The sequence below is a fragment of the Dicentrarchus labrax genome, unplaced genomic scaffold, assembly GCF_905237075.1.
Source record: "Dicentrarchus labrax unplaced genomic scaffold, dlabrax2021, whole genome shotgun sequence".
NCBI classification, from domain to species: Eukaryota; Metazoa; Chordata; class Actinopteri; family Moronidae; genus Dicentrarchus; species Dicentrarchus labrax.
The window spans coordinates 7665598-7692665 of record NW_026136724.1 but is presented as its reverse complement, the minus strand read 5'-3'; the positions used below and the strand labels follow the sequence as shown (position 1 = coordinate 7692665).

Below are 27068 nucleotides of genomic sequence, written 5' to 3'. Positions count from 1 at the left end.
TTAATGAATTTAATACTGATGCCTCCATATGACCTACATAAACAAACAAGACCATCAGGGACAGGATTGGCTATTTCTATACAGTTATTCCTAATCCTCACCACTGGGTCGCATTTGGTCTGATTTTCCATTGAAATCAATGAAACAAGGCGGTAGAAACACTACTACTTTTGTGGCAACCAGAATCCAATGAAAGTTCCTTGTAGGAGCTTTAAACAGTTTTAGTATTTATTAACCTTTTTTTACCTTTTTACTCATTTCAAACATACGATGTCCCTGTAGTGAGTTTGTGATTAATTACCATCACTGTATACCTATCAGGAACAGTTTGCAGGGATGTTTTTTTGCGATTAAAATGCACTTTTAAAAAATATTATAGGCTGTGTACTGATATATATCATTACAGTTCTAACACAGATGTTCCTTCCTTTCTGACTGTAACAACTTAAATGTTGTTGTAAAAAACTAAAAAACGAATAATGAAAAACTGATTGTGGCTAAACACCTAGGATGATTTTGAATTTTTATTCAGATATAAGTGCAGGGGACAACTAGCAGAACTTCTATGGCAGTCCAGAGTGAGTCACTGAAGTGATGCAAATGACTGAAACAAAGTTATTAAACTATACTTATTATCGTCAATTTGGGACAATTGGTTTTTAATCTTGGGTCAGTTGAAAGTAGAACTTGGGATCGTTGCAGGACACTGAAGAAAAAGGTTAATTTCAAGCCCTAGACTCAGGCTATCATGATGTTATTAGTTGCTGTGCCTAAAGGAAAATGTATCATGTGCTTGCTTTGCTCTGCAACTGAATACACTGTGTATTTGGTATGCTTGTGTTGCATATTCATGCTCAGGATCCTCACTGGCCTCTGAAAACAGGAAGGAGAATATGGCAGAAATCAGCCTCATCTGTGAGGAGAATCTGCTTGATACCATCTTCCATGCCTGTGATACACAACGCCGAGGTACGCCCACACACACCAGTCACATGGTCACTAATGGTTGGGTCATGCATTTCAGTCTTCCAACAAGCTAAATATGGCAGCCTAATGATAAATTTTAACTTGTCAATATAGTATGACTGTTTTTCGGCGCAGAGAGTCACACAATATCAGCGTTGTCTCTTGTGCCTCCTAGCAATGATGACACAAATCTGCTCCTTTTATCTCTGTATCATTCAAGTTTTCTCATCTGTTCAGATACATTTTTAATGCTTTTCTGGAGTCATGCATCTTGTGTGGCAGGGTAGCGGAAGAAGAGAAGACCATAACCATTTTTGTTCTTTTACCTTCACCTCAGGATTTGATTGCAAAAAAATAAAAAATGACTTAAGTCTTCAGCTAAAATGGGATTCAGACCTGATAGGTCTGATCTAACTTCATTAGATTTTGAATGTGTTTAATGGAACTATTTCTGTGGAAACTGAACAGTTTTGGGTAACAGTACCATATGTAAACATGTGAAAATGGTAGTAGATACAGTATGTGGAACTTTTCCAGTTATTGGGGCGAAGAAATTATTCATTCAATTTGTAAAGCTGCTGCCATTGAATGCATTCCTGTCAGAGGAAAGAAAACTAGTCCACAGTTTTGACTCCTGCTGTGATAACTGTGTGAAGTCTGAAGAATAAAAAATAAATAAATAAATAAAATATTGAAGTGAAACTAACCACAAAAAAATGTAAGCGTGATTCTTACTATCACTATAGTTAATGATTTTGCTGCCTACACAAAATAAATCTTGTAATGTATTGACAACGCAGTTCTAGCAGGGTATACTTTTTATATTAAAAGTGTCTGTTACTGTCATCTTCCAGGTAAAGTGTACGTGTCTCACATTGTAGACTATTTGCGGCACACCACCAGTCGCAGCTCAGAAGACAGTGGACTGGAGGAACTTTGCAACATGCTCGATCCAGAGCACAAAGACGTTTCCATAGACCTGGACACATATCACGCCGTCATGAGGGAGTGGATTGATGATTGCCGCAACAACGGGTACTGAAAAGCAGACATTCTGAATTCTTGTTTTGTTCATATATGTATATGAGCCTTTATTTAGAATTTAGAATTTTCAACGTTTTTAAGTTCAGGTGTCTAGTTTTTGAGAGGAAAATATTTAAATGTTATGCACATGTGGTTTAAAATGAGACTTTGAGGTTAAGGGTGGGTAGCTTGGTGAGCGATCATCCTGGAACATCTGAGGTCAAACTCTTGGCCTTAAGCAAGATGAATCCAGCAAGAATCCAGGTCTAGCTGTGCTGTTCATGCTGTGTCCTTCCTATGTGTGGATGAAAGATAACATTTTAATCATTTAGGCTGTCAGTAGGGAATTATAAATCAATAGTGAATTCATTTTTGGATAAGATAAGATTTCTGCTGGCACCGTTTTCGTCTGTTCATGTTTTTGTCTTGCAAGAGAGAGAGTATTTTAAATTAAAGGTGTGAAAGTTGAAGAAGGTTTCTTGGTGGAGCCCTGAAACTGTAACAGTTTGTGCAGTCATTTGTTTCTTTTTTTGTGAAAGTGAGAGGGACAAAAGGACAGAAGGCCTTCTTTTTTGCATCTTTTAAAATAGAATTATGACCAGATTTTTGACAAATGGTTGTTGCTGTCTTTTTTGTGTGAGACCAAATAATAATTAGTAATTTGGCTGCACATATGTGCTGTTTCCTTCTACAAAGTTGTAGTTGCAGTTGCACCGTCTTTACCAGTCCTGTGCTTGCTTTTTAGCCTTTCATATACTGTTTTTGAATTACGCAAGTAGATATTGTGTAGGCGGGTTACGCATCAGATGAGAGATGGTGAGAATTTTTTTCCCTCTTAGTTTAAGCTGTGTGCATCTTGTCTCTTGTCTTGGAGGCAGTTGTGAATCACCAAGTACACTCTGTCAGGTCTATATCAAATGTGAATTTTACACCTATGGTTTAATTTGATGTGACTCACATAGAGGATTAAAATTGAAAGTCTAAATGTTTAATCTTCATGCCATATTATTTATCTCTTATGCAAGTGGTCATTTTGACAAATCTGTGAGAGATGATGCATCTTGGCGTTATGTTTGGGCTTTAAATAAAGCTAACTGAGTAAACCAAAGGGTCCCTGCGTCAACTGTGGGTGAATATGTGCTTATATATATGAAGGGGCTAACCACACACTCTATTATAACTGAGAAATGAGTTTCAGACTGAGAGCTGACCTCTTGCAGTGCTTGGTGTGCCAGGCACCAAAAAATAAACACTTGAAACAGTTTCATCATTTCAAACATGTTTTCAGGAGCAACAGCATAGTGCATGACTGCCAAATCCTAGAAAAAGGTCATGAGAGTAATTGATTTTGCACATTTTGATGTTTGATATCTCTGTTGTATCTCAGGGAAGAGCCAACTGAAGACATCATTCAGGACTCAGTCAAACTCAGAGAAAGTCTGTGTGGTGAGTGTTCACAGATTCACTCATGTGTTTGCTTTTCATTTCCTTGTACTGTACCCACATCTAATTTAGATGACACCTGTGGCTGTACTATAAAGGAACCTACTCAGATAACACAGGGTTATCAGGAAAGTCCAAGTTGACAAACTGATTGCCCACGCTGGTGTACACGGTACTACAACAGGGATTATGATGTTAGTTATTAAAGTTGATGTCAACTTAATCTGAGATTGTGCGCATTCGCTAAAAGGATGTGTTCTGCAGTGCATTTTTTTCATAATGGCTCAAATTTGTTCCCAGAAGAGTGTACTAAGATAATATCGGGATATGAGCAGTTTAAAAGTTAACAGAATAATCTTACCGTAGTAGGGGCCAACAAAGACAGGGAGGATTGTTGGCAGTGCATTGTAGACAGAGTAAATTCATAAGTAAAATTACAGTGCTCCTGGTGTAGGTTCTCTATTTTTCTCTTACAGACTCTTCTTTAATTAGTGCTATGATTGAATACGTCAGCAGTAAATTTCCTAGATGGATGTGGTAACTTAACGAAAACGTATCCACCTTTCTGTAGTAGGAGTTAAGCTGGAAGTTACACCTGACATCAGAGTTACTCCTGAATATACCTGGATAAGCCAGTTATCTTGCTTCATAGTACAGCCCTCTGGAGCTTTAATACTCTTGGATCTGTGTGTTTTAGCCAAGAGGTCCATGCTGCTCAATATGACCTCAGGAAGCCTCGAGGCCTTTGGAGGGGAGGCATCCAGAGCAGAATTGTAAGTGACATGTGTGAATTAGTGTGAGTGTCTATGTTTGTGTAAATAGGAAATACAACACTTTTATTTTTGAAGGGGGAAGACTAAGAATATGTTTACACTGACAACTACAGTATCTTCTCATTAGCTTAGTACAATAAATAGTGTTTTTATTATTAGGCCAACTATCTGTTGCCTTCTTTTTAGTAACTTAGGTGATTAGATAGGTTCCATGGTTGCAGTAATGCCACTGCTGCAAATCATAATACTTTTAAGCTGCAAAACTAAAAACCCCTGGTAATAATCCACTTGACAAAAAAGATTATGATTCTCCAGAGGAAACAAAATTTGGACATAAATCTTCTGCTTTGATGGTGCTGGACCCAATAATTTCACTGTTTAGTTGGATAAGTTAGAATCTCTGTATGCAACAGTTTTCCTGTTTGCTGTGCAGAAAAGCATTTAGCTTTTAATAAGTATACCGTAACATCACAATGCCGCAACAACAACAAGTTATTATTGCTGTGCCAGATATGTAAATTGTGCACAGCCCCTCTTTCAATTTTGAAACACACAGTGATCCTGCTACTATGTTATGGCCACTGCTATTAAATAAAGTCAAAGAAAAGCAGCGTATATTTGTTTGGTCAGTGTGAGACACTTTCTGAAAGCAGATCGTTCAAGCCAAAAGGGGGAGAGTTGGCAAAGCTTTGATACTGAGATGGAGCTGAGCTCTGATGATGCCATTTGGATGTTAGGAGGTGGCACTCCGGCACATTTTAAACCTCGCACATATGTGTTTATCTGTTTCTCTCCTTAGTGAGACATCAGAGCTGGTGTATTGTGTTGCTGACCTTCAGATGAGCAACCAAAAGCTCCAGGAGGAGGTGAAGAAGCTGAAACAGGTGGTGGAGGGTATGGAAGACAGCAACCAGAAGCTGGCAGAGGAAAATGAGGACCTACGCAATCAGACCAGGGTGTAAGATACACTTGCATGCAAATACACAGCACAGATTTATTGTAGCAGTGGTTTGTAGATTTCCATGTCTGTTAATCCCCTTGCACAGTAACCAGCAGCTGGCTCAGAAGGAGAAGATGCTGAAGGATGAAGTGGAGGAGATGAAGGCCACTCTGAGCTGTACGGAGGAAGGCAGAGCTCGCGCCTCCGCACACAGCAAATATGTGGTCAGTCAAACTCAGACAGCACAAAGATGATATATAAAAATGCATTTGGCTTGCATGTTGAGGTGCATACAAATAACATGCATCTGTTGTTTTCTTATAAGGGCTTCTTACACAATGTTTAGACATTGTAGCTGAAATGTATTGTATTGCAGTCAGTCAAAGCATTCAACTATTGCTGACCACATTTGAAATAAGATTTAAAATGCTTGGCACTCAATATAGCCTTGCAAAACTGTGCCACTTTCATTACTTCTTGTGGCTGGAAAATAGAGCCATGTCTTTTTTTCTTTTGTATTGCATTGCAGGGATTTGATTAGACAATCGCACGCTATTCCAAAGCAAAATGTTTTGGAAAATCTTGTGTAATTTATTTTCATGTGTTTCTGCCTTAAGTTTTTGTACATAGGATTTTGCAGCATGCAGCAATTATGTATAAAGGTAAATGTGGTTGCGTGTAACAACAAATTTTACATTATTTTAAGGAATTTGTTTTGCAGTCAGTGCAGTCACATTGTCAGGTTGTGATAGAGCAGAAATTTTAGGACTGAGCATTCATTTCCATAGTTGCTATTGATTGTTTTTCTTCTTTTCAGGAGAGAGAAAACCAGAGTCTCATTGCCAAGATTGCTTCTCTTCAGGAAGAGGTACTTCACTTTCCAAAGAGGACTGTGGTCGGAGGAGTTGACAGTAAAATCAATGACTTGACTTCACAGTGAACCAGCAGTACTCACCCACTCATACAGCTTACAGAGAGTATATTGTTACAAGTTTTCTCATAAAAGGATGTGACCAGCTGCCCCAACTCCCCTTTGCTCCCCAGAACTTCAAGGTCACCATGGAGACAGACGAGCTTCAGAGGAGAATAGCAGAGCTGTGTGACATTAACGCTGACCTTCAGGTACCTTTTTAATATCTGGCCATTATCATTTTTATATCTTGTTCTGCATTATTACATCCCATCTCTGCCTTTCCAGACTACCCTCACACAGTGTCTTTCTCTAATTCTTTCTTCCTCACCCTCAGCCATTTTTGAGTGTATATCTGGCCTACTTCCTCATAAAATAACCTTAGTATTGTAAATCTGTCTCAGGCACATTAGAAATACTGTGTCTACTGTATTCCCATTGTACTGTGCTTTCTTTGTATTATGTAACTGCCCTTTCCCCGTCCTCAGGTGCAAATTCACTCTTTTGATGCTGTCGTCAATGAAAAGGAAGCTGTGATACTGGAGGTCAGTACCTTATTATATACATATATCCATGTTACTATCACTATAAAGCTATTTGTGGCAGTTATGATCATTCTATACATTAAATAGCTTGAATCCAACACTTCAATGCAAAAACATGTACAGTCTAGCAATCGTTTTGCTGATGATAAATTAACGGTAAGGGCAACTTATTCTTGTCCTCTTTTCTGTTACACTAAAAAACTCAAACTGGTCTTGTGTCTTTTACCTCCTTTTACAGAAAAGCAGACTGATAAATGAGCTCAAGTCAGCAGTGGAGGAATACTCGTCCATCACAGAGGTCAGTGAATTAAAATATTTTTTAGTTTCTACGTATCAACCCCATCTTCTTTCTCTAAGATGCTCTTTTACTGCTTTCACATGTAGCAGATCTCTTTGCTTGCTATTTCCTCATGCCAGTGCAGCCATTTTATATGCTCCTTACAAACCATTTTGTCTACTTCCACCACTTTTTAAGCTGAAATTAGTTGGTAGAAAATCAAATAGTGATTTGATCAGTAAGATTTGAAAAGAGTCACCAAATAAATTGGTCATTTTAAAAGCATATCCAATGTCTTAAGTCTTGAAAACCAAATAGTAACAAATAGATTATAAATATTGACCATAAAGTTAAAGTAGTTATTTTCCGAAATGTATATGAATAAATACGTAAATGTAATATTCTTGCACACAAATGTCAGCATTTTAGCATACAGACAATTCTGTTAGGTCCAGTGTGGTACAATTATCAGCAGTTGACTTACCGACTCTGGGAATTAAATCACCTGCTGTCCTTCCACACACAGGTCTGGTGGTCAACAGGTTTGTTCTAGTGGGGGAAAGGGTAGGCAATGTAGTTGCCCTCTAAATAACTGATGTCATAGACTGAGTCATGCTGGTGTCTCTGTTGATTCTAGCTGCTGAGGGCAGACAAGAGCAAGCTGGAGACCCAGATGCAGATGATGCACCCGGACCTTGCTGGGTAAGTGAACCAAGAGTATCCTGGGGGTGACCGAGTGATGGGGTTTGAGATATTTGAAAGGTTGAGGGAATACTAATGAAAGTAGACACTGGTCACCTTTTATTTTTCCACACTATTAATGTATACTAGAGAAACCCTCGAATCCACAAACTGTATCTTTTATAATTAAACCTTTTTGAGTTCTGCATGTTCAGCTCTTTAATTAGAAAAGGTGGTAATCGGTCTTTGTTTGTAATCACCTGTTCACCCTGTCCTCTGGTCTCTCACAGGGCTGGTCTGTCTCTGTCGGTGGCTTACAGGTTGAACCAGAGCAGCTCAGGATCCCTGCAGACAGAACTGGCTCTGGCACAGTCGCCACTGGAGGTCAGCACTCCCTTACTCTGTTAGTCTTTTTCATTTGCTAACCTTTTCTTTTATGCTATTTTTTTCTCTCTCCTTGTTCCTGTTCTCATTCTCATATTTTTTTATTCACCTATTCCTTCTCTCATTATGTTTTACATTCTGGCATTTAATTGACAGAGAATTCATGGCTGTTGCACCTCTTGACATCTCCCTTGTAGCAGCCAAACTGTTGGCTGCAACACATATGCACCATACATAGATACAACATTCACACTAACCAACCACTTCAATAGACACAGCTGGTTTTGGCAATGTTATGTAATCTGAGTTTATAGTGCCTGTGATCCCAGCTGCAGTTCTGAGAAGTTTTATGCCTACAGGCAGGTGATTCATCTGCAGCTTTTTCTTCCATAGACTGTAGGGCTTCTCACATACTTCACACACAATGCAAAGCACTGTCTGAATGTTAGAGGCAGTTCTTCATGTGCTCTGAACTTCCTGTCTCTAATGATTGGACTGATGGTAACTGTCTTAAGTCTCTTTGATCATTTCTATATATTGGAATCTCCTGCAGGCCCCTAATGCAGTTGACCATTTGTCCACCACTATGAGCTTTGCCAGCTCGCTGGATGAAACACTGGACAGGGAGGTGTTGCTGATGCTGCAGGGGCCTAACCCTGAACACATGGCTCAGGAGTTCAAGAGCCTCCTAAACAAACTGGTAACCAAGTCTGATTAAGTGTGTGTGAAGACCTGCAGTTGGTCTAAAATTGACTTCAGACTTTAGATCGGTGACTAGTGGACAATTTGCATCTGTATCACAATCCCATTGTCCTATTCCATAAAATGTGGAATTATGTTATGTTTGACTTGCAAATGGTTGCTGTGACTGTAAATGTCAGTCATTTATACACAACACAAAACTAGTATAGCATCAGCTATAGCACATGCAAAAAAATATTAATTGTACCTTTTTATGTAAGGCATATTCATTTTTCAGTAGTTCCCATCTGTAGCTTCAGGTGCAGCCTAGTAAAAGCTAAAAAAGGCAACCTTACAGTTAACCAGGTTAAGATTGCTTAGGCCCTCACATGAGCTCAGAACAATTAGAATAGTGTGATGTTATGTTTATGAATGCATGTCAACATTGTTTCTGTCTCAAGCAATTGTGTCTAATGTTGTGCAAATTGTTGTCAATATATAACCTAAACTATTTTGCTCTCATGACCTGCTTCCCCTTTATGTCTCTCAGAAAAGGGATTTCACAGAAGAAACCGACTCTGTCTTGTCTGCAGTTAGAGGCTTGCTGGACAACCACGCACAGTCAGGGTGCAACAAAGACACCAGTCTCCAGGTCAGACCCACTCACACACTTTCACAGACACAATTCAGTTTTTTGTTCAGTGTCAGCCTACCTGCGACCCTAAGCTTAAGAAACGTTGCAGATTCACAGTGTACTGCAGGGTAAGAGCCTTTTTGAGAGAATATGCATATGGGTTGATTTCAGGCTGAAAATGGCAGTTTTAGTACTTAAATATATATGAATCATGACATTATGTAATGTGATTTCTATCTTCCTCTCCCTCCACCTGTTGCACTCTTTTTCTATCTATCATTGCCTATCTGCTCTTTCTCTCCTTCCCACCCACTATCTCTCCTCTCTAGAGATCTCTCACTTATATAACTCACACAGGCCCCATCCAAGCAGTGCTATTTAGTCAGTGTGTTGTACCATGAACACAACCCACTCCCCTCCTCCCTCACTCCAACTTTCTGTATCTCTCCATCTCTCTTTCTCTCTTTCCCCCTCCTCCTGCATTGTTGCCACTCTGCATTCATTAGCCACGTACTGCCATACAGCAGTAAACATACCAAATGAGACAGAAATTAGTGGAGCAGAGCTGTACCAGTACAAGTCAGTTTTCTGTTGGTTGTTCAGCATGCTGGCTGACATGAAAAGATTGTGTGTCAGTTAGGTGTCAGAACTTTTTGAAGGCGTAAAAGACGAGCAGCTACTCAGGCTGTGCATCACCCTGCGGCCTTTCACCCCTCGGCCTTGTTTTTCCACAGGCGGTGCAGGCCGAGCTGGACACGAGAAGGGCAGACTGGGCCATCAGCCTGGACCAGCTGGCCCAGTATACAGACTCGTTGGAGAAGGAGCTGATCAAAATGGCCAGTAACATGAGGAGGTCCCGCACTGAAATTCTTCACCTTTCAGTCAGGTGAGCAAATCTTAGTTGTCTGTACTGCCTGTACATTTTGTGGATGTATGTGAAAATCAGTGGGCAGTCAGAAACGTGTGAGCTGCTGAATGCTGAAGTGGGTGATGTTGTTTTGAGAATTTGGTATGAGAGCAGAGGCAGGTGAAAGAGAAATACCAGAGAAAGATGGGGGGGGAAAGATAGATTTGATGTGGATCTTGTGCTAGCTAATATAAAACAACTTGACTGTAAGGTAGGAAAACATTTCTTTGAAGTGGAGTTGCTCTTGTGCAGCAGTGATCTCAGTGGTTGAATTAAATGCTAGAAGGCAGAGCTAAAGTTTTTTTTAATTTTCTGCCTAAGTAATGTTATATTGATTCTACTGAAGAAGACATTAAGAGAGCTAGAAGCCAATTAAATCTAGCAGTGTAATTACTTACGGGGGAAAAAATGCAGGCTAGGCATAATGAACTATCAAGTTTAGCTGGTTAGTTTAGCTTCCATTCCAAGTCCATATAAGCCCATAGCTATAAGCTTGTTTGGGTGCTTGCAGAGTTTCCAGGATCTTAAATGCCACGTGGTCCTGAATGAATAAAAAAAAGAAGTTACTGGGAAGAGCTTGAGAGGATTTTATGCAACCAATGAAATTATTTCCATGAGAGGAGATCTGCCTGTTGGAGAACATTTCTAAACTTACAGAACTTCTACATGAATAACACCTTACATTACTTAATATCAGACCCTTGCAATGTGGGTTCTGCTCTTCATTGTTCTGTCTCAGTTGGCCAGTTAGTTGTGCTGAGTGGAGGAAGGACCTGTCAATCATCCTGACCTCACTGACCCCAAAGGGCCCGCCTCACTAGGTCTGGGTTAGGACTTCACTCTGACTCTCTGTGGATGGGTTTGCCTTGTGCTGTGTGTGTATGTGTCTGTTTGTATGCGTGTTCATGGAGACGGCCATCCCCTTCAGATATATAACTGAGTGAGTGTGGTACAGTATCAGACCAGAGAGGGGAAACTGGTCAGGCTGTCCAGCTGGGATTTACTGGTGCTCAGTTGCCAGGGTAAACTCAGGAACTGTATTATTGTTTGGGAGAAAAGAAAGCTGAAGAGGGTTCATTGTAAGTATAGTTCTGCCTCCTGCCCTGGAGTGTTTGGGATGTTCAGAGAAAGACTGGACTGTAAGTGCAAGGATCAGGGTTGTGTTGTAGGACACATTTGAAATTTTGTGTGTAGTCAGAGACTAGGGGGTCAGGCTGGGACTGGATATACAAAACCGTGAAGTGAAGAAACCGTTACTGGGCCAGTCGGAGAACTGGCGCTGGTCACCCTGGGCAACAGAATGGGACACTGCATGGGCCTGCGGATTGGGTACAGTATGTCCACTGTACTGTCTTCTAGGCTAAGATTTTCTATCTTTTGGGACAGTTTAGAGTACTTTGCGTTTTTACCACAAGTATCTTAGAAAACGAACAACTCCTCAGCTTTGTTTTCAAATGAATTTCCTATTGTTGCACGCAGGGTGCAGGAGCAGGAGAACCAGAAGCGGCAGCTGTGTGAGGAGCTGGAGCAGCTAAAGACTCCTCAGGACAGCAGAGAGGCCTCATGCCAGACACCTGCACCAGAGGAAGAGGTCAGAGAGGAAGGGATGACGGGTGGGCTGATCAAGGGGCTTAAATCTTTAAAACTATATAGCAGCACCTACTTCCTTACACATTCTCTGCAGTAATATTTTAATCTTAATCTGCCAGTATACATTGTTTTAGAATACTTAATAAATGTCTGTCTGGGAGATGAGCAGGATTGACTTACACTGACTAAATGTTCACTGGCATGAAAGTCATATTGGGTTAAAAATACATGAAAGTTAATTTCCATGTATGTGTTTTTGTATGTATTAACATTCAGTTCCCACAATAGAAGGATATTACAGGGCTTGCTTGGAGAGCAGTGACAGATCTCATACTGTATTCAGACAGATGGAGTATCTGGTAGAAGGGAGCTGAGTGCGAGTTGGCGGCAGAAGTGGACATGTGTACACACACACACACACACACACACACACACACACACACACACACACACACACACACACACACACACACACAGAGAGAGAGAATCAAATGTGGCCACACACCTACGCATTGCTCCTCGCACAAAATGCACTGAGGCAAACTTGAACATTTCCATTACAGCACCATTGTTGTCACTGCAAAACATAATGAGCACAGGATAGATTTGCATACAGTAAACAAGTGCTTTGACAAAAAATGCAGTTCTCACTTTGTAATCATTTATTTAGTATAGATCAGGGACCACCCACTAAAATTGTAATTCCCTTGGATTTGTTAATCAACAAATAGAACAGTATTAAAAAGAAACGTCTATAATCTGTTATTTTTTGCTGACAGATTTGTTAATGAGTGATTTCTGGAAAGAACAGTACAGAAAATCCACTTGTCAATCATGTGTCTAGTATTGTGTCATCTTTTTTTCAGGGGTATGTGTTGGAAAGTTAATTGCATTCTGTCTTTCTGTTTCTTTTTTCAGCCTGGAGATGACTTGGACTGGGATGAGGAGTTCGCCCTTCAAGACTTCCTGAAGAACGAGTTAGCAGAGAGGAATTGCAGAGAACAGGGTGGGCAAACGGACAGCAGACCTGTGGAGACGGTAGATAAATTAACAGACAGAGGGGAAGAGGAGGACGGGGAGGAGAAGTGGACGGTGGTAGACACGGCAGGAGAAGGAGAAGTTAGGGACACATCCACTCCTCTGTCTGCCCTCTCTGGGGAGGCCCAGCCTGGTCACGGTGCAGCAGGAGAGGGTCGAGGTGAGTGTGGGCACCAAGCTTGACAGAACGACTACAGGCCAACAACTCAACACTTCACTTTTTATCGCCAATGTTGTATAACTTGGAAAAAGTCTGACGAATATGATAAAAATACATCTCTAACTAAATAACTTAATTTAATGTAAAAGCTTAATGGATTATATAATGTAGATTTGGATGTATTCATAGAGAACAGCTAAATGTAATAATACTGGTATACTTCCATGTAGCTATTTATGTTGAATTGCCTGTCAGCATATTAAATATTTTGATTTTATCTCAGTAAAAGCTGAGTCTTCCTTGAGCCTTTAAAATCCAGTTTACACCCAAATTAGCTCAAGGCTAACTGAAACCTCCTGAAGCCACGCCAAATAAGGCTAAATGTAGTTTAATATTTTTGTAGCCACAATCTGACCCCTACTCAGCTTGTTCCTAGCTCTGAATCCATCTCAGTAGGATTAACAGTAGAAATAAACCTCATGCAGCAAGAATTTGAGCTAATATATCCTGCGTCGTCTTAACGTGAGACGACTGAAACTATAGTTTGAACTGTGAAAACTGTAATTTAATGGTTATTGAAATGTTGTAGATGTAGTACATGCCAATACAAAAGCAAGCTTATCCACATTCTTTGCTCTAGATTAGACATGTATTTGTTCATGCTTAGATTGAACATTTGTCTTTTCTAATCCACAGCTAATGTTAAATAAGACTGCCATCAATGGAGACAAGAGAATATGCTTGTTATTGGCATCCATTACTATCACTAGCAGTCTTTCTTACTCTCAAGTACCTATTGTGAAGCAAAACAGCCCAGTCTTTAGTCTCAGACCAACTAAATAAACATTGTTATGACTTTAAATTCACTCACACATCCATCTGGTGCACCAATTTGCAGGTTTCACTGTGTCTTACAAAGTGCTTCACAGGATAAACTCTAAAGGTGAAGAACGGATTACAGTTATTGTCTTTGAGTGTTGATTTGTGTGTGTGAGACAAAGCAAGAGTGTCTGGATTATCCCCCTGTAATCCATGGGAGTCACAGGGCACTCAGCCACCCTTGAAGCACCAGTACAGTGTATACACACACACACACACACACACACACACACACACTCACTGTAAGGATACACACAGTCTGAGGCCCCTGGAAGTAGACCCCTGCCTTCTATGGTTGTTGTGGCCCTGGTCTTATAAAGGTTGTGTGTGAGAATTGTGTGTGTGTGTGTGTGTGTGTGTGTGTGTCTCCACAGTATGTGAAATCCTCTCTTCCCCAAGGTCCTTGTATGGCCAGGTGTACGACGGGTCTGAGGCCACGAGTGAGCTCAGTAATCCCCAATTCCTTTGCTCGCATGAGCGGCTGGCAGGCACAGAGACATAAAATGAGAGTGTAAATGTGGTCATTAATGCCACCTTAGTCATGCATGGTATTTTAACCTCTCTGCCCCTCCCTCAGCTCAATGCCTTGCATAATAGACAGTCTGACCTTTTATAGTAAAAGGTGGGGTTGTACTTTTGGATGGTTAATGGATGATGAATTGGACAAGGGTTTGGGTTTTTAATGAACAGCGTCCTTGTTTTGTCCTTTTTTTCAGTCTCCTATTTCCTGACGTCATTTTTTCATGATTTATATTATATTTTTCTTTCCTTTCTCTGTATCTGTTACAGACTCTGGGGCCTGCACTGAGTCAGAGCCAGAGGTGAACTGTCAGTCTTTGCAGGTAAACTGAATTGTTTTGGGATTAGGTGCATTGTACTAGATGCTCACCATTTTTGGGATTGTGCCTGTGACCTTTTGTGTATTCCCCTTAACCTCTGTATTTTACTTAATTTTTCCCTAAATATCTTTCTTAAAATGACTCAAATTCAATGGCAATTACCTAAGTAATTCAACAATAAATTACTTCAATTTGTAACCTACAAATTATGATGATTATTATCCATTACACCTTTGACTAGTAAACTTCAGAAAACCTAATTGCTTTCGATTGCAGGATATAACATGAAATTGAAAGCTCATCTTGAACATCGTAAGTCTCCTCCCAGTGGAATGTTGTATAACTGTGTAACTTCATGACAGGCTAAAGATCAGTACTTCCTTCCTTGAAACAGATCTGTAAAAATATAGCCAAACTGACTTTAACTTCTAACCATCTTTCAATCTCTGGAAACCATATGTCTAAATGAGTATGTGGTTATCAGAGGAAAACATCAGTTTTGACCTTGTGGAAGCACATGTGCTTGTAGCTTAGTGCAGTGATTTCAGGACTGTAAAAATGCCCCTTACATTTCCACCTCACACACGCCACATGGTATTTTAAGCTTTGTACACTATGTTAAATGGGCTGATAATTTGTTTGACAAGCTAAAAACAATGTTTAGAATTAAGGATTTCAACTGAACTACACACACACATCTTCAAAACTCTGAAGTTGGATTAATATCAGATGGACTCTGATTTGGTAAAGATTGTGAAAGTCACTGACAGTTTGCTGGTTTGAATTTCCACACTTGCTGGGAAAATGTGCGTTCTCCCCCCCCCAAACACCTACTCTTGAGGTGCTTTTGAGCAAGAATCCCAGCCTGTTCAGAGGCCAACAATAGATGACTGTAGTTGTACTGGGCAGCTGCCAGGTGTCTTACTGTATGTCAGCAGGAAGCATGACGGTAACAAAACAGATTTGGTGCTCAGTTTACCTTCCTTGGATTAAATTAATACATTTTAAAATATTTGGCATGGAGATCTTTGCGTTTTTTCAAAACTATATTTTTCCATTGCAGTGGTGGGAAGGAAGTAGGAAATTTCTAAAGTTGGGATGTGTAATTCATCTCAGTGCACATTTAATCTGTGTTCTGTTCCATCCAATCAATCACACTTTTTGTCACACTTGTGATGTGATAATACAGTTACAAGTACGGACTCTTTTGCACACTCTTCCAGTTGGTGCATTCAAGGATGCTCTGACATATTAAATTTCATGTCATATATGGGACTGCCCTTAAACACACCATCAACAAGGAGGCTATAAAAACCCTGTCACTGTGATGGACCAATCTGAAGTCTTAAGTTGCTATAATGATTTTCCTTCTACTCTGAAATTAATGGAAAGCAATGACTGCCTTGAAGGTAGGAAATTATCTAAAATACTGGTTGGCAGTGTTGCCAAATATCTAACAATTTTATTATATGTTATTTTTCCTCCCTCTCTCCAAGCTTATGTACTCTCTCTATCTCTTTCTGCTATTTGCCTACCAAATAGCTCTTCACATATCATTGCTCATAGCCTCTGTTCACAAGCAGCAGTCTTCATGCTTGTGTTGAAGCTTTCCACTTCCTTACATAGAATGACAGTGATGAAAGGTCGGTAAGATTAAAAATAACCTGCTGATGTTATTGGCAAAAGAAAAGATTCCAATTAACCATACATGCTATACACTAAACTACACATTATGTCACTATAATCCCAATTCCTTGTCACACACTCTGATCTTGGAGGATATGTACTCTACTCGCAGTCCTCAATGCTTAATTCATGCCTGCAAGGTTTTTAAAACTAATTTAAACACGCTGCAGTCAGTGTGAAAGTGATGTTTGCTTTTGAATTCCTATGAAGATGACAGTAATTGGGGGTCTTTCCAAAAATCCATCACTGATGGAACAGATGCTTTGTGCTGTCTGTCAGCTGTTAGATTGTGTTGACTTCTTATGCAGTGTCTTCTAATCTGACAGAGATTTGTTTCTGTTGGCTGATTGTGGGCCTGCTGTTTGCTACATGGTTAATGTGTGTTGCTTATTTGATCTTTTCACCCCTTTCCTTTTTGAATATTTATAATTTTGTGTGTGTGTGTGTGTGTGTGTGTGTGTGTTTTTGTGTGTGTGTGTTTTGTGTGTGTGTGTGTGTGTGTGTGTGTGTGTGTGTGTGTGTGTGTGTGTGTGTGTGTGTGTGTGTGTTTCAGGAAGAGGCAGCAGTGCCATTGAGCGCCCACTCACAAGCTGTCAGCATTAGACACCCAGAGGCGGATGCTCTCCCTGATCTGTCCCACTCAGAGAACATCAGTAAGATCTCTGCCTCCCCACTCTCTGTGTAATTCACTCTCTGTGTGGATCACACTATCTTTGTTTTACTTTCTTCTCCCTCTACTGTCAGCTAGTCTACTGCATGTATTTACAACATAACCAAAGAATGAGTCATTTCCTGACTCACTTGGTATGTTCGCTATTTTTTGTTTAGAGGAGAGAAAACTTTACTAAATGTTGCAAGATAAAGGTCAAACTCTACTAAATACCACAGTATGAATACTGTTTTTCATTGTTTTTTTGATAATCCAGAACTCCATGACTGCTTTGTAAAATCATGTACTTAGTTGCTGCATTAGTGCTTGTAGTATCACATGCATCATATAACAGACACAGTTTTGGACTTGGTAAATCAATTAATATCCTTTTTGTGTTTATTGAATACTGTTGATTTTACTTTTTACATTTTCCATATGAACTTCGTGGAGGAAGACATGCTGATGGCCCACTGGTTTTCAAAATGTACACATTCACTGGGCAAAATAAGAACTCCTCCTTACATGACCGATGCTGAGCGTCAAGTAGCAGCCAAATAGCAACCATTTCAGACACTTTCAAAAACCTGTGCACTGCAAATACTCGCTTTGCGTGTGCATAATTAAAGAGTAATTTTATTGGCCTTACTTAATACTGAAAGTTTATTTATAGATTAAACCATTTTCCTCGTGTCTCAGCAGATGCAGAGGCTCCTGAGACTGCAGAAACTCACTCATGTGGTCCAGCCCAAAATCTGAACAACTCACCTGAAAGGGACCATACGGTCACACTTAATGATACCACTCCTACAGCAGCCGAGATGGTTCCTCCAGAACACATACCGGGCACATCACCTGGACCAGATGAGACTGTTACCCAGAGTAAGAGGTGAATGAAGAAATAAGTATTGTATTTGATAGATTGAGCACCTAATAAGTATTGGACTGCCTTTCTCCGTTGTAAATTATAATGCCAAATTAAGTATTACTTTAAAATATTAAAAAAAACAATTGCATTCCTGTCTGCCAGAGTGTATTTTTCGGTACTACCTCTAGGGGACGCCAAAGTTATGAATCTTATCTAGGTTATTTATTTGTGGTTTTAGCATATTTCAAAACTAGTTTGTTCCAGTCACTTCAAAAGAATGTAAAAATATAGGCATTGAGCAATTAAACAAATATGTCCCTTCATTCCTGCTGAGGGAGTGATAGTGAGGGAAGCACTGCATGCAGGGCAGTAGTTTTTTCAAAGCTGACACAGCAGTCTTTCTCAATCTGAATCAATCATATGGGACATCTGACATAACAACTGACAAAACAGGATTTTCCACAACAAAGAATGCGGGTAAAAACCCGCACAGGAAGTTGGCTCACCACAGACAATGCATCAGCTGGTATTCTGCTGCGAGAATTGCCCACTGAGATGATTGAAGTAGACAAGAAAAAGAGCATGCAAAACCCAAGCTGCAAAGCAAGCTTCTGTGTTCTTAAGTTTATTTTTTCCATCCCACCTTAACAGAAACTTTATCCAATGACACACTTGTTAAGTTGGTGTTTGGATTGGAGAATCCCAAATAAGGGGTACAAAAAAGAATCTTCCATAGTCAGGAAATTGACATTACCACACAGCCTCATCCAGCATCCTGACTAATTTTCATAGCAGTGTAAACTATCCCTAAGTAGATTGGTATTATCAATAGCCTTAGCAGTCACAGTTGAAGTCACCATTTTTTCGTTGAGTTTAGTAATTTCCCTATGACTTGGTCCACATTTGCTAGTCAAATGGGGGTTTTCTTCGCTGTGGGAGGAGTTTGCAGGCTAATTAGTATCTCTGCAGCCATGCTTTGCATAGGCACAGTCCACCTACAAAGAGACGAAGGCTGTTCCTCATCTCTCTTATCCTTTTATAGTCAACAGTTGTGCCTCATTAGATAGATAGATAGGAAGTGTATTTGAAGTAAAAAGTATAAATAAAGATGAATAGTTCTTGACAGTTGACCTTTGACCTGTGGTTAGCACCCAGTTGACCAGTGAGGACCACAGGGGAGGAGAGGAGACAAAAGGCGACGCAGACTCAAGCACAGAAGCCATGAGTCGTACTAAGGTTAGTACCAGAGAGGAAGTGTGTTAATGCATGAGGGAATACAACTTCCTCTATTCTCTTCAGCACTAGCTCCCCACTGCTTCCCCTTCCTCTTTTTCACCCTCTCTCCTTCTCTCTGCTACTTTGTGTGTCTTAGCTGAGGGGGAGTAGGTGTGTTTTGGAGTGAGGGGGGGGGGATCAGTGGGCAGGGCAGGGGGCTGGCTTTCCTTGAGGGAGGATGAGAGGGAGGAGGAGAGGAGAGGGATATGAAATTAAGGGAAAGATCATAGTTGGCCATCGATCTACTGATTGCTGGAGCCAATGACTTTGGGAGTAACAGGATGGGCTATCAGCTTCCCTGAACCCTGTTGCCAAAGGAGGCAAGTAAAAAATACTTAATGTGGCTTACTAAGTTGTTAGAGTTAAAATGCTTTCGTTATTGTAAGTACTTGAAATGCTTCATATTTCCTGACAGTTGGACATAGAGCTTCACAAAAGACAATAAAAAAGGAAGATATAAATTCAGAGCAGATCATGAATTGATGGTTGAAATTGGATAATGTAATATTGTAATAAAAACCAAAGCTATTCCAGTTAGAATGATCAGAGAAATCTTTACATTTTAGAAGCTGAAACAGTAAATGTTTGACATTTTGTGTGATAAACTACATTTAATTGTTGTCTTTCAATTAAACAAATGTAATTTATAATCAGTTTTGTAAGGGGAGAAGAATTGATTTAAAAAGATGACGGTGCTGTTCTAAACCCCAATAACACAATGGATCATCACTGTATCTTCTGTCTGTCTGGACCAATTAGTGTTTACAATGAGCTGCTTTGATGTATGGTCTACACAGTAAGAATGCTTCATGGTATGCCCAGCCTCACACAGGCTTTCAGTGTTTTCATGTTTGAGGCAAGGCTCACTTGTGTTGTGATGCTGTTTCACCACAGTCTGCTTTGCATCCTGCTGAGAGATCGATGAGCTTGGTTTATTTAGTCTCCTGCCTGCTGGTGGCATGCTGGACTGCCTCCCCACTGAGAGAGAGTGCGAGGGGAGCCAAGAAAGACAGGCTTTTGAAGCTGTGGGTGTGTTCAGCCTGTCAATAAAATACTTACTTTACACTAACAGAACCCTGGTCAAGAAAGTGTTTTGATGATTAAGAATCAGCTCCTGGTTTTAATCTGCCAACAAAAAGGAGTTGAGTTTCTTTGGACAAAATCATTTGGTTATATTCAAATAGTAGTTTTACTTGTAAATGTAAGATATTTTGAAGGTTAACCTGACTATGCAAGATAGTTTGTTACACAGAAACATCTGGCAAGTCATTGTTGGAAACACAGGACAGCCAAACAATATAATACTTGGCTGGTGATTGGATGAACACATCTTTTTCACTGAGAAAAGCCTTCAGTTAGTTACACTTCTTCTCCAGTGAAGAAATACTCTGCAGCGCTGATATAATTGATGCTAGCAGCATCTATGCTAACATCTTTAACAGCCGCCATTGTTATTATTAGACAGTCACTTCTCACACATGTCGTCACACACATCTAGTGTTATGCCACACCTGTAGTGTAGTAGGTAGTTGAGATTAGGCAGCAATGACAAAACTGATTATTATTGAAGAAAAAATCTTGACATGCAAGCCTTCAACATTTGGAGGATTGGATGATTTCAACTTTTGAAATCAAGCTCCCCAGGAAGAATGTTAAGTTAATTATATAAAAAAAGATGTTGCATTTGGATGTGATACCAGGTAATGATGCTTGTTAAGAGGTAACTGAGCAGTTTTATTTTGCTTCACAGTTTCTTTGACTGTAAAATGACATTGAAGTGTGTTTTGTATTGAAATGGTAAGGCAGCTCTCTCCTATTCTGAGCCTTGTCAGAACGGATATTATGCAGACTCATTACACAATATCCCATTGCATTACTCTGAGCGCTCACCTTGTGTGTGTGTGTGTGTGGTGTGTGCACGCAGTCCGCCTCCACTACTTAGCACTGTGCCAGTGTTAGCGTGTTTTCTGAGCACCCCTCTCAGCAACACACACTCAGAGAGCTGCTGGGCACTCCATGAAGCTCCACATTATATAAGGAAACAGCCCAATCTTTCTCTTCCACACTCTGTACAGGTTAGATAGTATTTCACTGCCATGGGACAGGTACGCTACATGTATGTGAATGTACGCATTTCTTTTAATCACTGACCATTTCTGGTAACGTAGGACATAAAACTGTGCTGCACCATCGCCTGTATTTTTCTCACCCTCTCCGTCCTTCTCTTCCTTTACTTTTGTCCATCACAGAGCCCGAGCCAGGACAAGTCGGCAGACAGATCAACAGCAGAGGACAGGTGAGTCACTGTCAACTGTTCAGCTCAGGAAACCTTTTGAACTTGCCTAGTTTTCAAATTGCTCCACTTTCCAACAGCAGCAATAAATCTGAAGATTTTAGCAATTTTTGCCAAGAGAGAATGTCTTTTGGTAGTGACATTAAGGTTTAGATTTGTTTTTTGCAAATGCTATAATTTTATATAAAGGTGCACTGTACATGTGTTTCAGCACGTGTCTGCTACCTGTGTTGGTGGAAGAGGAGGAGAGCGTGCAGGACAGTACAACCGAGATTCCAACAGTAGCCGCCAGCATGGAGGGTAGGAAGAAAAACCTTCAAATCTTTGTGCATGAAGGAGAGAAACGGAGAACCTGATATTTCTAAGCCGACTGTTTGTTTACGCCTTCTGGCATCTGCGTGTAACTTTGACCACCCACACACCAACTCTTCCTTCCAGGGACAGACCAGCTCGACAGTAGTGGAGTGACCACCTTCTCTGACAGCAGCTCTCCTCAGACACGGTCGTCCGTCACACATGCCAGCCAATCAGGGAACGGCATGGGCAGCGTGACCTCTGACCCCAGCCATTCGGAGGATAGCGCTGCCAAAAAGGACTCCCTCCCCCTCTGTGGCAAAAATAAGAGGGAACTGGTAAGACCTGCTCTACACCCACTTTCTTCTCAATTGACTGTTGGATTCGTACTTCCACATATTGGTGGTGACAATGATTTAAAGTCATGTAACGGACTACTTTTGGAGTTTGTGTAGATCAGGGTCATTATACTGTAGTTTGTTTTTTCTTTTTGTATAAAGTTACTCAAAAATCTTTATAGTTAATAAACTTTATAGTTAATTTAGTTTTTATTTAGGGTCTGGTAGTAGATATGGTTTACTACCTTTTTCAGCAGGTGTTATCTAATACAAACAATAAATCATGAACCTTTTTTTCAGCTGTATTTAAGTATTTTTTTCATAGTGCATAATTTTTATTTGTGATTTCTTGTTCTGTTTTGTATATGTTTTTTTTTAACACTGAATTTTTATATTTTTTTGTTTAAGCTCAGCTTGAAACAACCTCAGAGGAGATTTAATTAAACACCAAGGATCATGTTGAATGGAGCTGTTGTCATTAAGATAATGTGTATCTGTTAGTGATGAGTTTATTACGAGTATCTTCATTCAGCATGACGTTGAAGAGAAATGCTGTCTTTCCAGCTATGCGAGTAGAGAGAGAGAGAGAGAGAGAGAGAGAGGAGAGAGGAGAGAGAGAGGTTTCATTTTAGCTCTACTCAGGATTAGATCATTCAGAATCAAGAGCCAGCTACACTGCCAGCTGCTTTGAATCTTTTCATTTTACCTTTTATTATGTAAAGACTAATAAAGGATAGGGGAGACTAGTGAGGAAGTGAGTAAAAGATAAAATATGGATGTTGAGGAAAATGGGAGCAGGGGGGGATCAGAGTTAAAAGGAGAGCAGGAGGGGGGAAAAGAGCAGAGCAAGGCAGTAACGTTTGTTCGGATCCTGCAGGAGCTGACGCGCAACATGGAGGCCATCAAGGAACACAAAGTTCAGGAGGACCAAAGTGAGACCAGCATGGCCACTGAGAAGGAATGTATGTGTAATATATTCATTGTACACTGTTGTATACTAGATATGATATATAATATTTACCAACTGTCTTTTAATATCAAATTTAAGTAAATTTTTTTAATGAGTGCTTGTACGTTTACTGTTTGAAAATTTAAGTGGTGATTGCACCATTTTGTCATGCCATGATACACCTACTTATCATTTCCTTCTCTAGCTGAGACGTCAATGATCTCTGACACCAGTGACACATTGAAAGACAGGAACAGGTGAGACAGCAAGTGACCATAACACAAGTCAACACTTTATCATCCATGTGTACATGCAATAAAATTTGTCACAGTGTTCTAATTGTTGTCTCTTTATGTGCAGCCTGTCACCTAGTGATAAGGAAATTGAGGTATGTATGCCATTTAGATCTTGGAGACAGTTAACATTTAAGTGAGTTTGCACTACACTTTGCTAATGCAAACTGATGAGTTTCTTCAAATCTGTGGCTTTTTACGGGGAAGTTTCATAATTTATCTGGTGTAACTCATCTGCCAGCACAATAGTGGTGTCTTTGATAGGCGAAAAACTCTTATCTTAATCAATCAACGAAACTTTAAAAAATAGTCATTGTGTCTGCAGTTGGCTGATATATGATATAATGCCACATACAGTATGTGTTGAGCAATGACTGCAGTAATTTTAAAGTCAAGTGTCAACTTTTTCATGTTTTCAGACAGAGTTCCAGCGTCTGGCATTGGGCTTCAAGTGCGACATGTTCACCCTGGAGAAGAGACTCCGGCTGGAGGAGAGGTCACGTGACCTGGCTGAAGAGAACGTCCGCAGGGAGGTGTCCAGCTGTCAGGGCTTACTGCAGGTTAGTCTGTGTATGTGTGCAATTTTGCAGCTTTTTGTGGATGAAGCACTTGCTTAAGTTTTTCTCCATCATCTGGCAAAAGAATTGACGAAGTATACCTTTATTTATATTCTCAGTCTTAGGAATGTGGACCCTCACACTTTATGATAATTACCCACTGAATATTTGGAGTGCACCTCTAGTTTATAATACTATTATTTGTCCTGCACACTTTCCAATTTTTAAATTTTTGTAACTATGGTAGATAGTAGCCTTCTTTTCTGTGATAAATGTTGTGGCTTCATGTGAGTGAGATTCACGTTGGAACAAGTTTCAGTCAACTGGAAAAATGTGGACATTTGCATTACATCAAGAAAGATTATTATAAGAATTAATGAATTCACCTTAAGTGAATCGGTTAGTGTGTAACATTTTATAAAGAGTGTAAAATATTGTTCTTTGTCTTTTCTCAACTCTCCTTGTTCTTTCTTTTCCTTTTTTTGTCCTCTCCCAAGGCCCTGACTCCTCTGTGTGAGGACGACAACCAGTCCATGGAGATCATCCAGAGGCTTCAGAAGAACCTGGATATCCTCATCCAGTCCATGACCAGAGTGTCCAGTCGCTCTGAGATGCTAGGAGCTATTCACCAGGTGGGATAATGTGTGTGTTTGTTTTGGTGTGATGAAAGTATGAACTGAGCTAAAATGACATATTGTATTGTGCCTTTGATTTTGATAATTTAATGGAGCCTTGTGCATGTGAATGTCAGGAGAGTCGTATTGGTAAGGCTGTGGAGGTGATGATCCAGCATGTGGAGAACCTGAGGAGGATGTACACCAAGGAGCATGCTGAGCTGTTGGAGCTGAGAGAGACGCTCATGCAGAACGAGAGGTCGTTTGGATCACAAACCGAAAGAGGTAGGGGGATTGAAACATACTATCAATTTACAATTCACTTGTAACAATAACTGATATTACCAGTTAGCTACTATTTTGTTCTGATGTTAAATATCCTAAATTTAAAAGTGATTATTGTTATAGTTGCTATCTATTCAGTATTTACTAGAAATGTTATGTTTGGTAACTATATTTAAATACAGGTCCATATAATACTCGCTCAATATAGTGACAACCCTGTTTAATCTGTGTGTGGGGGTGTGGGTGTGTGGGGTCGGTCAGTGATTGCACATGAAACCACATCTATAGCAGGTAACTGAACTGTTCCTTCTTTCCAGATGACTTCCGTGGCAAGAAGCAGCCGCCACAGTACTACAAGGTCAGCTGCAGCTAGGTTACATATGATCTCATCATTCTTCATTCAGGACTGAAGTTGCCTTCATGTGTTAGTAATGTTCATGTGTGTTTTTTTTGTTGTTTTTTTCCCCCCCCGAACAGTCATCAGCCCGCCGGGTCAGCATAGCGGCAATCCCCCGCACTGGTGGAGGCAATATGCATTTTGACATGGTGAGGACATCATGTAGCACAAACTTGGTTTTTATACAGTCAGCAAGTGGGCTATTTGCACTATTAATATAATAAAGTTTATTTCCACGGTGTTGATAAAAGTTATGTTTTTTTCATAGAGTTTTCATTATATATTTTCCATTTTCTTAGTATTGCTTTCAGTGCCAACTTGCAGTGCAGACTAAAGCATGAAAATTGATGATGGTTAAACTACAAATTTAAAGTCTCATACCACAGTGTCAGTGTATGTCAAATGTAGGGCAGGCTTTGGTGCTGTTAGGAAATAGAAATTGAGTTGTGTATGATGGAAATTTGATCCATGTTTGAAATGTCTGTTTTCATGCTCTATATTGTGCCAAAGAGCATTTTTGTTTACATGACTCAAATAGTTTGATTCTCCCACCACAGTCCAAAACACAAGATGGCTCAGAGGCTGAAACAGAGAGACTGACCAGGCGATCCCCATGGTAGGTATTTGCATATGTGTGTTAATGTTTTTGTTACATTTGCCTGGATTGTAATATGTCGAGTGAAGTCAAACAAGATTTATTTTGTATGTGAAGGGGAAAGTGTGCTTAAATTAGTAGTAAGAGGACTGTTTACATTACTCTACCTTTTTTAAAACCCAGCAGCAGCATTATCTCTGTGTGGGAAGCCATTGGCTGTTTCTCTCAGGCCACAGAGGTTACACTATAACAAAAGGGTTGTTGTTGTTATGCCCCAATGTGATAACGGTGGTTTTCAGGAATGTGGCAGGGAAGAGCATGGCGCGCCCCCCACTAAAACGCTTTGTTAGCTCTGCGGCCTGGGTTGACACTGAAGAGCCCTCTCTCATGATGAAGGGGTAAGACATGTTAAGAAGAGGCGCTGGCTGCGTCCCCCAAGTTATTTTACAATGGACCCAGATGAATAAAGATGGCTACTTTCTGGTGTGACATCACTACTGTTGGTCTGACAGTGGAGAATAGGAAAACTGGGGTTTTCAAAGTCTGAGACTGGGACCTCCCCCTGCCTTCGACTTTGAAAACAATCCATATACTTCTATTGTAGTCAAGAATACACTTCTAAAAATCACTTCGGAGAGGATATCTTACGGAAATAGTTTTCTGCATTTTTAATGTGCAAGATTTACAGAAAACACAAAATTAATTATCTGTACATATATCTAATATACGTAACTACACCACACTACTGCCAACATCAGGAGTAATGTAAATGAAAGGGTGAAGCTTAGATTGCTGGAACAAACTCGGTGATGGGGAAAAAAATCAGTGATGATGAAATCCAACCGCACAGCAGCCATCTTTCATGCATCTGGTCCCTCCGTGCATGGGGAAGTGTTTATCAGAAGCCAACCTCCTTTTTGTGACATTTTTCAAATCTGGCACATTTTTTCTTTTGTGTCATTTGTAAAATGAGAAGTGTGGACTTTTATAATTTTATATTGGCATCATATAGCTTTCAAATGTTTGGACGATGAGAGTAGAACTTGCTCTATTTGACCAGCTAAGCCTAAACTGAAGCTTAGATGATACAAATGAAGCAATTTTATTTCTCTCCAAATATCTGAAAGGTTGTAAAATTGCTTTGTGGGATCATGATATAATATTGGAGCATGTAATTGACATTGCTGGGCATGCATTGTTATAGTGCATTAAACGTTTGATCAGGGATATCTGTCTTTGTGTACTGCATATAAATGGTAAACAGTCAATATCTGTTGGCTGCACATGCATGAAATGTGCATGTGT

The 27068-nt window shown here is 40.0% G+C and overlaps 1 protein-coding gene across 7 annotated transcripts in view; it reads left to right on the top strand.

The window, feature by feature from the left end:
* lrmp (lymphoid-restricted membrane protein) overlaps nucleotides 1–27068 on the top strand; it is a 35707-nt gene that overhangs the window by 5221 nt on the left and 3418 nt on the right. For 4 of the 7 annotated variants that reach the window (XM_051392512.1, XM_051392515.1, XM_051392516.1 and 1 more), the window contains exons 3-36: nucleotides 859–969; nucleotides 1821–2001; nucleotides 3377–3435; nucleotides 4130–4205; nucleotides 5005–5163; nucleotides 5252–5369; nucleotides 5963–6013; nucleotides 6190–6267; nucleotides 6544–6600; nucleotides 6839–6898; nucleotides 7515–7579; nucleotides 7849–7942; nucleotides 8496–8642; nucleotides 9174–9275; nucleotides 9992–10143; nucleotides 11644–11755; nucleotides 12673–12952; nucleotides 14621–14673; nucleotides 16910–17009; nucleotides 17705–17894; nucleotides 19022–19109; nucleotides 21398–21444; nucleotides 21653–21741; nucleotides 21880–22073; nucleotides 22951–23035; nucleotides 23228–23279; nucleotides 23383–23410; nucleotides 23735–23875; nucleotides 24370–24504; nucleotides 24624–24771; nucleotides 25089–25129; nucleotides 25249–25317; nucleotides 25726–25784; nucleotides 26063–26161. In XM_051392512.1, coding sequence (XP_051248472.1) covers nucleotides 859–969; nucleotides 1821–2001; nucleotides 3377–3435; nucleotides 4130–4205; nucleotides 5005–5163; nucleotides 5252–5369; nucleotides 5963–6013; nucleotides 6190–6267; nucleotides 6544–6600; nucleotides 6839–6898; nucleotides 7515–7579; nucleotides 7849–7942; nucleotides 8496–8642; nucleotides 9174–9275; nucleotides 9992–10143; nucleotides 11644–11755; nucleotides 12673–12952; nucleotides 14621–14673; nucleotides 16910–17009; nucleotides 17705–17894; nucleotides 19022–19109; nucleotides 21398–21444; nucleotides 21653–21741; nucleotides 21880–22073; nucleotides 22951–23035; nucleotides 23228–23279; nucleotides 23383–23410; nucleotides 23735–23875; nucleotides 24370–24504; nucleotides 24624–24771; nucleotides 25089–25129; nucleotides 25249–25317; nucleotides 25726–25784; nucleotides 26063–26161 — 3520 coding nt within the window. The remainder of the gene's footprint in view (nucleotides 1–858; nucleotides 970–1820; nucleotides 2002–3376; nucleotides 3436–4129; nucleotides 4206–5004; nucleotides 5164–5251; nucleotides 5370–5962; nucleotides 6014–6189; nucleotides 6268–6543; nucleotides 6601–6838; nucleotides 6899–7514; nucleotides 7580–7848; nucleotides 7943–8495; nucleotides 8643–9173; nucleotides 9276–9991; nucleotides 10144–11643; nucleotides 11756–12672; nucleotides 12953–14620; nucleotides 14674–16909; nucleotides 17010–17704; nucleotides 17895–19021; nucleotides 19110–21397; nucleotides 21445–21652; nucleotides 21742–21879; nucleotides 22074–22950; nucleotides 23036–23227; nucleotides 23280–23382; nucleotides 23411–23734; nucleotides 23876–24369; nucleotides 24505–24623; nucleotides 24772–25088; nucleotides 25130–25248; nucleotides 25318–25725; nucleotides 25785–26062; nucleotides 26162–27068) is intronic. The other 3 variants (XM_051392518.1, XM_051392514.1, XM_051392513.1) reach the window with 2 other exon arrangements.